This window comes from Nuphar pumila, chromosome 7 (assembly GCF_984573655.1).
Source record: "Nuphar pumila chromosome 7, dmNupPumi1.hap1.1, whole genome shotgun sequence".
Lineage (NCBI taxonomy): Eukaryota > Viridiplantae > Streptophyta > Magnoliopsida > Nymphaeales > Nymphaeaceae > Nuphar > Nuphar pumila.
The window spans coordinates 15907771-15925984 of NC_143255.1; the positions used below are offsets into that span (position 1 = coordinate 15907771).

The 18214-nt window shown below is 40.0% G+C and overlaps 1 protein-coding gene across 1 annotated transcript in view; it reads right to left on the reverse strand.

The window, feature by feature from the left end:
* Positions 1 to 17691, reverse strand: part of LOC149831270 (DNA damage-binding protein 1-like) — a 52834-nt gene extending 35143 nt beyond the window's left edge. Inside the window, exons 1-4 of the mRNA XM_090013781.1 lie at positions 17583 to 17691; positions 16830 to 16878; positions 9591 to 9650; positions 9397 to 9488 (exon numbers count right to left, since the gene is read on the reverse strand). Of these exons, the coding sequence (XP_089869907.1) occupies positions 9397 to 9488; positions 9591 to 9650; positions 16830 to 16878; positions 17583 to 17686 (305 nt within the window). The 5' untranslated portion in view covers positions 17687 to 17691. The remainder of the gene's footprint in view (positions 1 to 9396; positions 9489 to 9590; positions 9651 to 16829; positions 16879 to 17582) is intronic.
* Positions 17692 to 18214: the final 523 nt, after the last annotated feature.

Consider the following 18214-nt stretch of genomic DNA (forward strand, 5'->3'; position numbering starts at 1 on the left):
TTGTCCAAATTGCCATATTATAGATGGTGGTTGAGGTGAGTTATGGGCACCTTGGGACTCTGGAATGATTTGGTATATGATCTCTAATTATGAGTGTGACACTCGTTGTTATGTCTTTTTAGATTGTCCACTTACCATATTATAGATGGTGGTTGAGGTGAGTTATGGGCACCTTGGGACTCTAGAATGATTTGATATATGAGTGTGTCACTAATTTGTTCTTGTGCCATTGATATTATGGATGCTTCTAAGTAAATGTGATGGACATATGGTATTTGAAACCTTAAATGTTTTAAGGTACATTTAAAATCAAGATGTTTTGGGATTATAGCCCAACCTTTTATTTGTTTATGAATCTTATGAGTGCATTTGCACATTTGTGATTCCGTATGTTGTGCTCGTTGTGCACATGTGTTCTTGTGTTTTTTCACAAGTATTCTTGGTGTGTATGTTCACACATTTGTTCTAAAGAATATTATTTTATCGGTTGTAGTATCTTGTTGAAGATACGTTTTACTTGCATTTATTCCAAAATGTTATTATGAGTATTCTTTTTTTTAAAAAAGAAATATTGTTTCATTCGAGGTTTATTTTTATTACAAGTTTATTGCCTCAAAAGTCTTTTCCTTTTATGCCCATTATCTAAGTGTCATCATATGTAGACAAGAATTTTATTACACCGTCGTGTGTTTTTAGCCCTTTGTTGGCTTTTGCTCTCTTGGTCTAGTAGTTGAACACACTTGTCTTGAGTGATCTTATATGTAGACAAGACACGTTGATTAACACCATCGTGTGTGATCTTAGTCCATGTTGGCGTTTGTGTTCTTGTTCTAGTCGCTTAGATGTATGCCCATGGTTGGCTTATTTCACTCATTTCAAGTGTCATCTTATGTAGACAAGAGATGTATTATGTTTTTAGCCCATGGTTGGCTTATTACTCTTGTTCTAGTAGCTGAACATACTTGGTTTTAAGTGTATTTTTACGTAGACAAGAGATACTTTTTAGTCCATGTTGGCATGTATTCTCTTGCTCTTGTCGTAGATGCACTTATTTCAAGTATTATTATATGTAGACAAGAGGTTCTTTTACACACCTTTGCGTGTGTCTTTGGCCTTTAATGGCTTTATATTCTTGATCTAGTAGCTTATACACTTGATTTATGGGTTTTGGAGGACTAATGAGGAAGATGTTTGTAATGGATAAACTATTGTTGAAATTTGCAAAATTTCATTCATGACTTGTGTTTTTCAAGCAAATCATATTTTTGATATGCATATCAAGTTGATTTCTTAGCATTTAATCTATATATTAAGTGCTTATGGTTTTTGCCACCCTTATATGCAAAATGTGGATTTTGTCAAGTAAGTATGACTTTCATAAATGATTTTAAAACCTTGTGAACTCTTGGGTTTATTTTGCATAAAGTATGCTTGGAGACTTCGTTTCTCTTGTTTGGGACTTCATTACATGTTTGAAGCATGATCATTAATGAGTTCTTTGAGTATTAATTCATTTAATGATAAGTATATGCATATGCTCTTTATGGCCTTTTTTGGTCTCTCATTCAATAAAACATATGTATTTTATGTCTCTTCGTAGGCTTCTTGTGGTATCCCTTAGTGGATCATTTTGTTATTCTCCATTATGGGGCTATATTTGTCCAATGGTGGACCTTATGAATGCATTATGCATTCTTGCAATTTTTGCATAATTTGCTTCCGCTCATTTTGTTTTAACATAATGTATGATTTAGAAACTTTGGTTTTCTAAATTATTTGGTTTCATACTAAAGTAACTATCATATTATGCATAAATTTTGCACCTTGTTAGGAATGTTCCTTTTTGAGTAAAGTGCAAAGATATTGTTTACTTGTTCTTTGTTGTTTTCTTTTTCTCAGGATCTTGGAGATAGGACAAAGGGAACTACCCTGGATGGTTCGGGAAATGGGTTCATCATTTGAAGACAATTGGAGGAAGGCTATTTCAAGTTTCATTGCATCCTTGCCGAAGCCTCTTGGAGTCGCCGAAGCCTCGTGGAGTTTTGCCTTTTTTTTCAATCTTTTCGTTTCCCTGCAAAGCTTGAGGGGGGTGTTAAAATGTACCCATCAATTGTTGTAATTAGATATATTTTATATATATAAAAGATGATACATATACATATATGGTATATATGTATATGTATCCTCCTATTTATATATATAAAATATATATTTTCCTTTTGTTTAGCCGTAGGGGTATTTTAGTCTTTTCCTCTGTTTTACGCACATTCACTTTATGAATGTGATTGTAATTTATTTTATTTTTATTTTTCATTTATTTTTTATTTTCTTTTTTCTCAAGTACCAAAAGGTACCTTGGGGGGCCCACTCAAATAGACGTTGGGCCCCTTCCAACGGTCACATTTGTGACCGTTGGAGGGGCTCCAACGTCTATGAGTGGAGCCCCTCCAAGGCTCCTTTTTGTTGTTATAAATAGGGGCTCTCCCCTTTGTATTTCTTAATTCTTGAGTGAGCTTATGCTCCATTGTAATGGGGTTTTTACCCCTTCTACATTATTCTTCAATGATATGCAATGTGCTTATGTTGTTTCCCTTTAATGGGTATATTTGCACTCCACGTGCATAAGTATGGGTTCATTATTGAACCCAATGTATTCCAAGTCACTTTCTAACATAGGGATGCATCCAACTTCTGCACAAGTGTTAGGCTAACTTATATAGCCCCTATCCCCCCCTAACCTCCGATGACTGGGGAAAACGGGTCTTTTGACCTTTTAAAAAAAAACCGTAAATGGTCTGTCCATCGGAGTTGGTACCCTTCGTCCTCTCTCTTGACGAATCCAGGTTGAATTGAGCGCGACGGGGTTTCTTAGCCGTTGCCTCATTCTCCATGCTCTGGTCCATTATACCAAAACGAGCATCTTGCCTAAGAAGGCGATCCCATTTTTATGTGTTTTCAACAACGTGCACAAAGCACTAATCGAGGTCATAAGACCATCTCATCCATTCGTCGTAGTACTAACATGCCTCGCATGTTCAAGAGTACACTTACGAAGAAAGGGATATAGGTCCTTAATAGGATCCTCGGGAGCGTGTTTCGCAGAGATATAATGTTTTAAAAAACTATTTTAACATTTTAAATCTTTCGAAACGATCTACAACTTGCCAACATATGGCAAGTGATTTTCTCAAATCTGACATCCGATGACGCAGTGTCTGCGTGCTACGCAAGTCACGACACTGGTTTTGGTAAATCGGCAACGCAAAAGAACTCATCACCCAATAACTTGATTTTGCCCCAGATCAAGGGTTTTCCTAAAATATATCGGGTAAAATAGTGGAATAGGTATTCCTCCCAAATACGCTGAGTCGATGGCAAGGCAAAAACGAAAGACAATAATGCGAAAAGCAAGAGCCTGGGCGCGAAGCGCGACGGCAAACAGAAACAAGAAATGCGAAAGCAAAGGACAAGGATCGCGAAACCGCGTCCTTGAATTAAAAGACAGTAAGTAGTAAATACGAAAGCAAAAACCTGGGCGCAAAGCGCGACGGCAAACTAAAATAGGAAATATGAAAGCAAAGGACAAGGATCGCAAAACCGCGTCCTTGAATTAAAAGACAGTAAGTAGTAATTGTTAAAACAAAAGCATAGGCGCAAAGCGCGACGGCAAACAAAAACAGGAAATGCGAATGTAAAGGACAAGGATCGCAAAACCACGTCCTTGATTTAAAAGTGTACTTATATATGTATATGTATATAAATATATCATTAAGTTCATTCAATCTTTAATTATTTAAGCTTGATTTAATTATTTAAGTCCTTGTGCAACTTCTCCTACCTTGGGGTATTGCGAGGAAGTCGTCTACGAGCGTAGGTGATCGTTGGTTTAGTTCGCGAGGCGCGAACGGGCTCCGTTGCGTAACACAGCAAAAGTACGTTGTTTAGCATGCATAAAACGAATAAGGATAGAGAGAAAACTCGATTTCTCCGTGACTCAATGCAGGGGTCATTGGCCGCTACAGTTATTAAAAAGAACGGGGTAGGGTCCAATGACCCATGCCGTTAAAGGAGACAGGTGCAGGGGCCATCGGCCCCTGCCGGATATCTAAAGGAGGGCAGGGGCCATCGGCCCCTGCCGTGATAACAGTAAGAGGGGCAGGGGGGCCCTGCTGAGTCTTCAAAAGGAGGGGCAAGGGCCTTAGGAGGCCCTTGCTGGGTTTTAAAGAAAGGAGGGGCAGGAGCCTTCGACTCCTACCAGATATTGAAAAGAAAGGGGAAGGGGCCGATGGCCCCTGCCAAGGAATCGAGTAGAGAGAAGGAGCGCGGGGGCCAAAGGCCCCCTGCAGCTCATCAAGAGAGGAGGCAGGTGCCAATGGCCCCTGTCGAGCCTCTGTTCGACAAAAAAGAGACAGGGGCCAGAGGCCCCTGTCGGTCAAGAGAGGGGCAGGGGCCATTGGCCCCTGCTGGGTTTCCGAGAAATGAGGCAGGAGCCTTCGGCTCCTGCCTCCTTTCATAAGGAGAAGGGTAGGGGCCATCGGCCCCTACACGAAAGAGAAGGGCAGGGCCATGGCCCCTGCCCGAATGATAAAAAGGGGCAAGGGGCTGAGCCCCCTGCCTGCTAAAAAGATGAAGGCAAGGGAGGCGGAGAGAGGAAGAAAAGAGGGGGGTTTTACCTAGGCTGCTGAGGGAAAGGAGGTCGTCGGGGAGTGGCTGCCGTGAAGGGGGCTCGCCGGAGAGGGAGACGTTGTCGACGGGGCTCGCTGGGAGGAGAGTGAGGGAACGAGGGAGAGATGGAGTCGGAGGGAGAGAGCAGAGACAGAGGGGAGAGATGAGAGAGAGAGTCGAGGGGTCGGGGGAGGCTCGTAAGCCCTCCCCTCTCCCCTTTTTATAAGGAGGGGGAGCACACAGGGCCCACCCCCTGTGTCGCAGGAGATTCCCCCCCCCCCCCCCGCGGGCTGCCAGCCCCTCTGAAAAGGGTTTTCGAGGGGCTGGGCACGGGTTGGATTCGGGTCGGGTCTGGACCCGACCCAGGTCCGGGATTTTTTATTTATTTATTTTTGTTAAAACTGAGTTTTACATAAATCTTCGTTCATACTTCCCATAAATAAGGAAAGTACCTTGGCATCAGCAATTTCTCATTCCTTCAAGGCTTTCTTATAGCCTACAAGAGATTTTTTTTTCTCCTTTAAAACCCTCCTATTTAATGCTTCCATCTTTTTCTTTAATGGATTTTGTGAGGGTGAGTTGCAGTTCTATTGTGGAACCATCAACATACTCCCACAATCCTTTTCCAATAAGGATTCTTTTGATGGTGGTAGCCTATAAATTGTAGTTCCTTCTATCAAATTTTATTGGAACTACCGTCACCACTTCTTTTTCGGCCATAAAACCAAAGAATATAAATCAAGAGAAAAGAAAGAGGAAAAGAAATAAATACTTAAATAAACTTTCAACTCTTTTTGAAGCACCAATGTCTCTATGCATTCATAAGAAGACCAATCTTTAAGAAGGTTGGTAGGCATGTTTTCCAAGGCAAGGCCCAATCTTCACGCCACCTCAAAACACGCTTGAGAAAGAGTTGAATAATACTAAGGAGTCGATAGGCTCTAATACCATGTCACGAATTACAATATATGCTTTGGTGTGTGATGCAGAGCAAGCCCAAGCATCACTGACCCAACAACACCCAGGCATTGTTTCGGGTCCGAGTCAAGACCCGAGACCCGGATCCAAACTGAAACCCTTTAAATAAGTTGCCTAGGGTTTCGTGAAGAGGCAGAGAACGTTGAAACTTCCAACAGCTTTTCCCTTCTTGCAGTTCTTTGATTCTTTATTTTGTTTGCAGTTTTTTCCTTCTGACAGTTTTTCCTTTTCAGCATATCTTTTATTCCCCTCTTTGTCTTCTTCTGGCAGTATTAAGTTTTCTCCTTTTTGAATGTTTTTTATTTCTCTTTCTTTATGGTATCCAGTTTATTATTCATCTCATTGTTCATTTGGATTCCATTGAAATAAAAAAAGAAACAATACAGCACCATCATTTTTGGGGTGGTTGTTCTCTTATCACTGCACGTCGTACGTTCGTGAGCAGTGTACCAACCATCTCAGCAAAGCGCATCGTACCAGTGACAGTCCCTTAACGTGGATGTGTGGGGATTTTCACGTGACAGCAAAGCGCAACCACATCAGATTCAAATACCGTGAAGTCTTCATCGTGCCCGTCACTGCATCAAATGGTATCAGAGCACCGGGTATCCTCCGTCGCTGGCAACATGCTGCCAAATGTGAGGAACGATCCGGTAATCGGAAAGGAGGAGGAGGACGCCGGTAGGAAAGATCAAATGTCACGTATGATGAAGATGATGACCCGAATGAACGAAGATCTGTTGCGTGTCAGTCGGGACGTAGCCAGCATGTCCAAACGACTCGATGGGGTCGAAACTCGGATCGTGGTCATCGAGTCGCGGATGGAGCCGTACACAGTGACTACACGTCAAAGAGGTTCGGGAGTGGCCGACGATGTTGTCGTCCTCATTGAAGTTGCGACAGTCGACCCAGATCAGTCGATGCACCCTCAGTCGATGCACGTTCAGCCTGTACAAGACAAAGGTCTGAATTCGGCTCTCCCTCCCCACTCCGATTTGCCTCCTCCGCTCAAGACGAATCAGAGGATCCACGCAGCAATGATTGGATTCTTAGCAATAGAACCTGAAATACCGACTGCCTTGTTTCTCAAGGAAGTTGCCTATGGTTCTGCTGGACATACATATCACGAACTGTCAAAATATCACAGCTTCAAGACTTGGTATGAAGGGGCTTTGTCTCTTGAACTCTCAAATAACCATCCTAATCAGCGAATTATACATCGAAAAGTTGCATGGATTTTTGGAAAATGGGTTTCAGAGATCAAAGGCGGCTTAAGGAAACCAGTGTGGTATGCTTTGATTATCTTGCTCCAGGATAACGATCTAGCAGTTGAACTTGCAACAATTTGGTCGTTGTATTCTCTTATTGATGATGATAATTATTACGAACTAGGTCCTTCTGGTTGTTTCCAAATGTGTTGGAGTCTGTGTTTCAAGTTGTTTGGAGCGGTGCAAATGTTTGAATTGAAGGTGGTAGTTTCAAACTTGGTATCTTTGATCGTTGAACATCTTGGTGATAGAATCAATCCATTTGCAAATGAGCTGGCTAAGTTTTCTCATAAGTTACGGGGTGAATCAGCTGATGAATTTTTTTTTCTGGGGGACAGTATGCAACTATGGAGAGCCACAGTGATTCAAGCGATTTCAATGGCAGTGCAGCTACTAGATCTCTTTACATACCTTGTGGCGATTATGGGAAGGAGTTTCGATCACTTACAAGTTGCAAAGAATATCGTTGAGCGCTACATTATCTTAGGCAGAATGTACTTTTTTAAATGTTCATGCCCAAAACTTGGCCAAACTTTTAGATGGAATTGTAAATAGTGTGGTGACAACAAGTCGTCGGAGCCGACTTCTTCCCAACCCGTGGAGAATGATGCAGAGCAGGCCGAAGCATCACTAACCCAACAACACCCAGGCATTGTTTCGGGTCTGGGTCCAGACCCGAGACCCGGATCCAAACTGAAACCCTTTAAATAAGTTGCCTAGGGTTTCGTGAAGAGGCAGAGAACATTGAAACTTCCAGCAGCTTTTCCCTTCTTGCAGTTCTTTGATTCTTTATTTTGTTTGCAGTTTTTTTCCTTCTGACAGTTTTTCCTTTTCAGCATATCTTTGATTCCCCTCTTTGTCTTCTTCTGGCAGTATTAAGTTTTCTCCTTTTTGAATGTTTTTCATTTCCCTTTCTTTATGGTATCCAGTTTATTATTCATCTCATTGTTCATTTGGATTCCATTGAAATAAAAAAAAGAAACAATACAGCACCATCATTTTTGGGGTGGCTGTTCTCTTATCACTGCACATCGCACGTTCGTGAGCATTGTACCAACCATCTCAGCAAAGCGCATCGTACCAGTGGCAGTCCCTTAACGTGGCTGTGTGGGGATTTTCACGTGACAGCAAAGTGCAACCACATCCGTGAAGTCTTCATTGTGCCCTTCACTGCATCAGTGTGCCACTTATGCGCAAGAGAACACTTAGAGAATATGACCACTTATGGGTCAACACATGAAAACACAAGAATAAACCACTAAGGGCTAAGAATCACACATAAAAATAATAAATATTATTGGAGAATAATCCCTTAAAGAAGTAATACAAATGAGAGGGGGCAGACCCCGTTATATACAAGAGGGAGCTCATAGAGAGCCGTTGGGACCTACCCAAGGGCTAGAAATCCAGCAACTGGGTAGGATCCAACAGCTCTTGGTTAATTCCCAAAAAGCCCATGAAGGTTGGGAATTATTACATTAAAAAGAATAAAATAAAAACACAAAAATAAAAATACAAAACACTTATTTCTGCTGTACATGAGAAAAGACCAAAACACCCCTGAACTCCGAATATACAGAAATGTACAGTAATGCATATGTAAACATATGTATACATATATGTTTACATTTAACAGATCTTAACAGTTTCTTCCTAAAACCGAGTTTGATACCGAACCTGACCCAATTATGTATTCGGATCTAAAATCTTCTACCAAACCTGACCAAACGATGCAGGTCGGTCGGGTACCAGACCCAAACTCATACCATTGACATCCCTATTGAGTAAGTGGGAAAACATAAGATAAATCATCAATGCTGAATCATAATCCAGATAAGGTCCATTCAAACCTTAAAGAGTTTGCAAAAAGTGCTCAAACTAGTCCATGTGATCCTAAAGATGAACCTTAGACAAGATTCTCCAACATAAGAAAAAGGAGGGGAAGAAAATGATTTCCAATAGTATCTCAAAGGAGGAACTTTGACATTCTTAATCATCAGGAAACTATAATCTTACTGAGAACTACAAACTACAAAGTAACAAAAACATCACTGGGTTATTATGAACAAAGGTTCAGTTCAGATTCCCATAGGCAAAAATATAATTACCCTAACCACATCATAATCATTGAAGACAGAATAAAAAGTAAACTTTGCAATAATAGCGCCCAATTAGATGGTTGGCATGGTCCAATTCCTTTTATTTTTTACAAGGACTTGCCCCAACATTAGTCACATGTATCTGGAACTTGTATCCTTGTATTGATTCTTTAGTCATCTTCTCCAGAAAAATGTGCACATACAACAGCAACAATCTAAAACATACAGATGTAAGATAATTGCCAAACTGCTATTACAAGCACATTTTAACAAATCACTTGAGCTAGCAAAGTTTAACAGGTGACACAACAAATCAATGGCCCTTTCTTTATTCCATGTAAAACATCACATAAAATTTAATTTACAGAATGATTTCAGTAATAAACCTGGTGATAAGTTCAGAAGTCTCTGAATCCCACTGAAGAACACAAAATTTGTATCTTTCTGTCGCAATAAACAACAAATCTTGTACTTCACCCTGTCCACAAAAAGCATCAGGAAAGATGTCAAGGTTTAAAATGACACTGACAGGGATACTTGGATAAAAAAACTAACAGTTTTTTAAACCAAAAAAACTCACATGTGGACGAAAAAGTTCAAGTGTGGCAATTCTTCCATATATGGGAACATCCAATATAGGCTGCAAAACATGCAACATTATCACAAATTAGCTCAATAAAGGAAAACATCTAATCAGAATTGGAAAAAACATGTGGTTTTAAACACAGAAATTAGACAAAATCATCAAATTCAATCACTAGCCAACTTCTACACACCACGAAGATGAGTAAAAGGAACAAAATACAAGCATGGCATGCACAGAAATAAGATTTTGAGGATATGCAAATCTTATATACGCACTGGGATGAACAGCACAAAAGATAATAGTTGTCTGAAATTCAAACATAATAGCACTGGACATGCTCTTGAAAGTTTGTGAACAGATTCTAACCTTAGCAAGGGAATGATTCCCAAGAGGTCTAGCCATTCCACCTCCCTTGTAATAAAATACAATCATTTGCATATAATAATAAGAAGAAGAGAATAACAACAATATGATGATAATAATATAAATGATTGTATTCAATACTCAAAGAGCATAGACATCTTAAAAGAGAAAAAGAATGAAGTCATGAACTCATAACTAGCAAACCAAATGTATAGAATCAGTTAATCTTACCAAAAGTATATACCCATACTACCTAGTTCTCTGCCTTTGGCTGGACCAACAATCCATAAAGCATCATATGACAGCATAAACCTATGTAATAGGGACATGTCAGTTGGAGTCCCCAGTCTAAGGGACATGATACGACACATTGACAAGCCATGTGACATGATATGACATGTGTCTGCTGCCATTTATAATTTTGCAATGAAATTTTGTATTTTATTATACATGAATATACATTTATGTATTAAAATTATTTAAATGTATTTTTATATAATAAATATTTAAAAAATTATGTGTCTTCATGCCCTGCTTTTCACAGAAATCATGTGTCCGCGTGTCAAATCTGTTTCCATGTCCATGTGACATAAGAATAAACATTACTGAGTCTTAAGAGTGGATTAGTGTGTTGGGGCTCCCAAGTTTTTTAGAACAGAGGAGAACACTTTTAAAATTTAAATTTTGATATGAAGCTAATTGTTTGGAGAGAGGTCAAATATCCGGATGCGCCAAGATGCACTCAAGGGCACCGCCTGATCTCCTCTCTCAGTTGATAGCCTACATTCTTTTGTGTGTGTTTGTGTGTTGTGAGTATTGAATTATTTATTAAATTTGCATGTTTTAATTCAATCATACACCCATGACTCCCTAATTTCTATAAGGGCACATTTAGAAAACGAGAAAAGAATTCAGGCTCATATTAAAGAGAATCCATCATCATGCAATAGTAACTCTAAAGCCTAAACCAAACTGTGGATCTACTTTCCCAAGTCAACAGAAAATAAGGAGTTTTTATGAAGTCGCATGTTCCTCCATGCACTCTTCCTAGTGCTCTCCATAGTTAGCAATATGTGAAATATTAAGAAATGAAGATCATACATGCAGAAGATATATATACACATCTATTTTGGTTTAGTTTTATAAAACGACATAGAAAAGGGATACGTGGCGAGAATTTTCCTTGAAAAGGCATGTTAGGGTATAGGAACCATGGGATTTGAATCCAAGAGCCAATATAATTCGACCTGACCCCCAAATCAAATTAGATCCATATTTCTGAAATATAATTTTTTACAGTGTTTCTCCAAAAAACTGATTTTTTTTACAGCATGGAACTAAACCGGAGCTTCTCCTTTTTAATTTCTAAGTGTTATTGAAAGCAAAAAAGACATGTCTGCAACAAAATTGTGGCCAACTACAGTGGTCCTCCCATTTCAATGATGACAAGTTCATATTGCTATTGGAGATATGTTTCCACATTTCTCCCTCCAACAATTCTCATTCAGGCACGTTTTTGTGCATTAACCGGAGTCCCTCCTATTGTGGGAACCCCTCATGGAAATCAGCCCTCATTTCGCCATGAGTTGTCGTCTCTGCAGTCACCGCCCAGCCCATATGCTCTGTCAGTTGCTAGTGGTTCCTCAGATTATCAGGCCACTTAGCGCATCGTTTGGAGATATAAGTCTTCAACAAAGTTCACCTATGAATTCTTCGCAAGTTAATTTAAGAGGGCAGCCAAGTGGGATGATGCAACCAAGAAATTTGCAGCAGCAGCACAGTTCTTCATCAAACACGTGGTATCTGGATTCAGTAGTGGTGCACCATGTTACTAGAGATCCAGGTAAGTTGTCTCACGTTGAACCATATCTTGGTGTTGACAAAATAGTTACTAGTGATGGTAAACATCACCCTATCACGCACATTGGCACTACTCTTGTCCCTACTACTCATGGTGCTCTTCATTTACATAATACCTTCCTTGTCCCAAATATGAAAAAAAAATCTGATTTTTGTTTCTCAATAGGCTTGTGAAACTATTTCTTGCATCTCCTTTTCTCTATCTTGTTTCTGTGAAGAATATTCACACGAATCATATGCTTGCTGAGGGAAAGAGATGTGAGAATCTCTATGTCTTGAATGAAACTCCATCGCAATTCCAATTTTCTTCCTCGTCTTGCTCGTTGTTCGTCTCCAGTGTGCAGCAGGTCTACAAAGGGGCTGATCTCTAGCACTGACATCTAAGCCACTGCAATAGTAGGTTTCTTGATGTTCTTTGTAATAAACAGCTTGTCACAGTTAATGATAAGAGACATTCCTCTTTTATGTTCTAGTTGAAAAGTTTGTAAAAGTCATGAGTTGGCTTTTGGAAGATCTAATAAAAGAGTTTTGTTCCCTTTTGAACTTGTTCATTCTGATATTTTGAATCTCAATATTATGTGATTTCTGTTGATGATTTAAGTCGGTTCACTTGGATTTTTTTAAGTACAAGGATTAGGTCTTTTTGATATTCAAGAGGTTTAAAAAATTAAATCTTATGTGAAAACTCCTTTTTTATGTAGTGATGGGCGTGGAGAATACCTTTCACAAGAGTTTGCTAGCTTCATACACTAAAGTATTATACTTGAGATGCCTTGTCCTTGAACATCTTCACAAAATGGTGTGGCTGAACGCAAGCATCGACACATTGTTAAGACTGCGATCACTATGATGTATGATGCTAATTTGAGACATAACTTGTGAACAAGGGCATTTCATACAGTTGTTCATCTTATAAGTATGATGCCTCTTAATTCTCTCAATGGAGGAGTACCATATCGTGTGTTTTTTGGAAAATATCCAGATTATACTCGTCTACATGCCTTCGGATGTTGATGCTTTGTAAATGTTGATGTCTCCTTGATAGATAAACTATCTCCAAGGGCTATAATATGTCAAATTGTTGGTTACGATGACAAGTATAAAGGGTACAGATGCTTTGATTTGGCTGCCAATAAACTTTTAATATCGAGACATATAGTATTTCAGGAGGATGTTTGTGGAAATGAAACAGATTTCGATTCCAACAGAAATCTTCAAGTGTTTTGGCCCACTTCAGGTTCAGCTAGTCATGTAGATTTGGCTGAACAGAATTGTGACAGGTCTGAAAGTGATCAGCAGCACAGGCAAAACAGCATGATAGTCCTCACGGGTGCAGATAAGCCAACGTTTCAGCCTTTTTCAGCACGTATATGCTAGGAGATCATGTGCAGCCAACTCAAGACAGCAGCAGTCTTCTATTCTGCAGCCTATGATTGTAAATGGTGAGGAACGTGAGTTGACACATGTGCCTACAGAATCAGCCAGCAGTCATGAACATGTCAATCACAATGTTGAACCGGATCAATGTTGTACACAGTCTCAAAATAATGTGGCTGAACAGGGAGAACAAGTTTAACTTCGAAGATCCAATCGTATTAGACATCAACCAAAGAAGTGGGTCAGTTATGAAGCCTTTTCCATGGATTTTCAGACTTTTGTTGCATCACTAGTCGAACACAAAGAACCTGTATCCTTCAGTGAAACCTAAAAAATGCAAAGGCCGATAGATCCCATGAATGAAGAAGTTTCAACCTTGCATTAATGGAACATGTGGGACACTGTTGATAGGCCAAAAGACAAGAATGTTGTAGGATGTTGTTGGGTCTATAAAATCAAAAGGCGGATGGCAGCATAGAAAGATATAAAGATCGTCTAGTCGCAAGGGGGAATACACAGGAGTACGGTCTCGATTTTGATGAAAATTTCAGCCCAATTGTTCAAATAGAGATGAAACAAGTAGCCTTATCATTAGCAGTGACTTTTGGATGGCAGTTGTTTTAGTTAGAAACTTAGAAGTGAAGAATGTGTTTATTCATGGTGATCTCAGTGAAGAAGTGTATATGGAGCTACCCAGCAAGAGATGTCCAAGCTATAATTTTGAAGTTGAAGGTCATTTATGGTCTCAAACAAACCTCTAGAGCTTGGTTCAAGACATTCAGTAATGTTGTCAGAAGCTTTGGGTTTCAAAGAAATCATTGTGATTACTCCTTGCTTATTCAGCGTGACAAGCATGATATAATTGTGGTTCTTGTGTATGTGGATGATATAATCATCATAGCAAGACACCATTCTAATATAGCTCGGCTGAAAGACATTATTTATAGGAAGTCTCTCATTAAGGATTTAGGGACTCTCAGATTCTTTCTTGGGATACAGGTTGATCAAAAAAGTGGTTCACTCATTTTGACTTAAGAAAAATATGCCATGGACATACCGAGGCATAGTGGGATGTTGCAATGTAAGCCTATATTCACCCATGTTGCCCTCAACTAGGGGTGGCAATCGGGTCAGGTTGGCGGGTCAGCATACCTCAACACAAACCCGACCCATTTATTAAACGGGTCGGCTGTGGCAAACATGAACCCGACCCATTTATTAAACGGGTAACCCGACACAACACGGTTAACCCGTTTAATAAACGGGTCGGGTCAGGTAAACGGGTTGGCGGGTGAGGTTAGGGTAAACGGGTTGGCGGGGCGGGTGAGGTTAGGGTTGGCGGGTGGGTCAGAGTCGAGTAAACGGGTTGGCGGGGCAGGTTCGGGTAAACGGGATGGCGGGTCGGGTTCGAGTAAACGGGGTGGCGGGTGGGTCGGAGTCGAGTAAACGGGTTGGCGGGCGAGTTGACGGGTCGGGTTCGGGTAAACGGGTTGACCCGCCCGCCTAACCCATTTATTAAACGGGGCAGCCGGGTTGGCGGGTTGGCATACCCCTAACACGAACCCGACCCATTTAATAAGCGGGTTAGGCGGGTCGACCCGTTTAAGACTAAACCCGTTTAAGCCAAACCCGAATCCGGCTAAGAAGCGGGTTGGCGGGTCGTGTCAGATTTTGCCACCCCTACCCTCAACACACGGTTGGGCCAATCCCCTGAGGGGAAGGATTCGCCATTAGCTAAGCCTAAGAAATATCCAGGAGTTTAGTTGGTGCCCTTCAATATCTTACATTTACACATCCAGACTTGGTTTATGTTGTGAATCAAGTCTCCCAGTATATGCAAGTAGCACAGAAGAGACACATTGAGGTCGTGAAAAGAATTCTAAGGTATTGTGTTTGATGAACTTGTTTATAAGAGACCTCAGTAGATTGTTATGGATATTTCTATAACCATAATATCCTATTCTGATGTTGACTGGGGACAAGACCCGATTACGCGAAGGTCTATCACGAACTATGGAGTTTACTTGGGGCCTCACTTAGTCTCTTGGGCGAGTAAAAGGCAAAGAACAATCGCAAGGTCTAGCACTGAAGTGAAATACCAAGCTATGGTTGTATTCACAGCTGAAGTATCTTGGATTTGTCACTTGGTCAACCTACACTGTAATGTGAACAGATCGATACTTTACTGTAACAACAAAAGTGCTACTACAATAGCTATTAATCATGTTCAACATGGAAAAATAAAACATGTGGAGTTAGATCAACACTTTGTGAGAGAGAAGGTCGAAGATAAGGAGATTCTGCCTATGTTCATTTGTGGCGAAGATTAAATTGCAGATTTGTCCACCAAGCCTCTAACTATCGGAAAACATTGGCTTTTAAAAAATAAACTATCCATGGTTCTCACCCATGCACAGTTTGAGGGGGAATGTTAAGGAATTCAGTAGTTTTGCATGTATTTCATTGTGTTTGTATTTTTTTTATCTAGTGAGGGTATAACAGGCATTCAAGTTATAACCTCTTGTGTAATGGCAATATTGTAATTTTATCATGAGTTTAATATAAAAGAGGAGACGCCAGCCCTAATCCAATGCTGGATGTCCTTTCAGTTCTCTCCTTTATTCTTCTTTCAATAGCAACTTCCTATTGCACACGACTCCCAAGGCACGGCTTCACATACACTACAATGAAACATATAAAGCCTTCACAAAGCATCCTGCATCTTGTTAAACAAGAAAGTTATCCAACAATAACGTGGAAAGAGAAATAGAGGGGATGAAACATTATGGTCATGTGCTGCATTCTCAAGTGCATTATGAAATGTTACCCAATCATTTGTTGTGCTCTCAGGTGTATTTTGGTCCCTTAGCATTTTTAGGACTCTATTGGTTAATCAAGCAATTCTGAGGATTATTATCACCATGGTAGGATTTTGTCCTTCATTACGTGAATGGATGAGAATCACAGGATATATCCTTCCATTTGTTCACAATCTTATTTGCTTTACATTGAATCAGGTTCTCTAGTTTACGCTGTGAACCATGACCTAAACCACAACCAGGATTCTAAGCATAGAAGGGCCCACCATCGTTCAGATGATCTTAGCCAAGATAACTTAGCATCTGGTCACCTGGCAGACTACAATCCACAACCCATGACCCTGCTGACTATGGATTAGAGGTGTTCTTGTGACAACCAATGTCACAAATCTCAGGAAATTCTCAGGGAAGATCATATTATGGATTCCAATTTTTTTTTCTAGGGAAAATCTCGGCATATAAAAAATATAAAAATACAAAACTACGAAGAGAACACATAACATAAAGAAAATGTAAAAGCAGCATTTTTGTCATGTGAATGCCTCGACTTGTTTGGGAAATATCAGCTTCCGAGAGGTAGTGGGGGGTGGGTGACGGGGAAGAATGCAGCAATAATAAACATCAAATTTTTAAATCCCCGCATGTAAGTTTAAATCTACACCAATTTCATTGTAGCCTATATTTAAATAGGCCTCTGTAATCAAATCTGATAGAAACTTTGACTTTTTTGCACATATCATCCATTTCCATTAATCGAGTAACATTGAACCACCTAAAACTGATATACAAAAAGGCCAAAAAGTTAAGAAGTTACCTGTAAACCCTGAGGTGTAAGAAGATGAATCTCAATTCGTGTGCATTTCCTGAAATGCACAGAACATGTTAGAAGCATATAGAGTTCCTACCGAGCAGCAACACAAAACAAGCACACCAAAATGCACATTCAAATTCTTAACGAAGCAACAATTACCAAATAAGCACACCCAAATGAAGAATAACATTAAGAACGCCAATGAACTAAAAGAATCAAATCCGTCCCGATACTAAACTTTCAAAGCAAATGAAGAGAATTAGAGAAAATAAAACAAATAGGCACTCGAAAAAAAGGCGAGGTCAAGTTCCAGAAGTTTCGATCAGAAATAACAACAGACGAGAACCCGAGTTTCACGCTACGCAACACCAAAACCACAAACTCAAAAAGAGGGCTAAAGCAAACAAACCCTTCAAAAAACGACTCACGAAAATGAACCTCACCAACCACATGCATTCCACTATATTTGAACAGAATCAGAACGCAGAAATCTCTGATTTCCAAAGATACGAAGAGTCGAAGCCCGATCAATGAACCGAAAACAGACGATACTCCGATCAATCAACTTGCTCAGAGAAAAAAATCCAACCAAATAAACAAGCAAACAGAGAAAAATCCTCCCCTTCTCAACCGGAAAACTTCTCGCATTGAGATTTACCCCAAATTTCGCGAAACAAAACTAGAGCAACAACCAAAAAAATAATTCGAACCTAATCGATGCCTAAAGAACAATAAGAAAAAGAGAAAGGGGCTGACGCTATGATGAGGTTGAGCTCTTGAGGGCTCGTGAAGTTGCCAACGCAAGAATGGGTGACGTTGGTGGGCTTGTGTGCCGTCACAACGTAGTTCCACACGCTCATCTCCCTTCCTCTCACTGCAGAAACAAACCCCCCATAGAAACCCTAATCTCTCTCTCTCTCTCTCTCTCGTGATGGAACAATGGGGGAGAGGAGGAGGGGAAGGACACGTAAAATACGACCAAAACATCTGCTGAAATAAAGAGGGTCAGTTTCAGTATTAAAAAAAAAAATGGGGGCGGGAAAAGCCGAAACCCAATGTCACAATGATTCGTGAACTCGAAGAATGGGATTTGGGTTGGACTCGAAAGTTTCAATTTTTTTCAAAATGGGACACGAGGACACGGGATTTTTAACTTTATAATCAATAAAAACTATTTTTTGAAAATTTTAACATTAAAAGTAGCTTTTCATTAAAATAAAATAAAAATGTAATACAAATATTAAAATAAAAACTGTACGTGTCGATGTCAGTATCCGGGTGTCTGTTCGTGTCACCAGGGACATGTAATCAAAATGGTGCGTCCCTGTGACATAAGCCGAAACAACGGCATAATCGGTGGAAGCCCGGGATCCAAATCCGACTTTCAG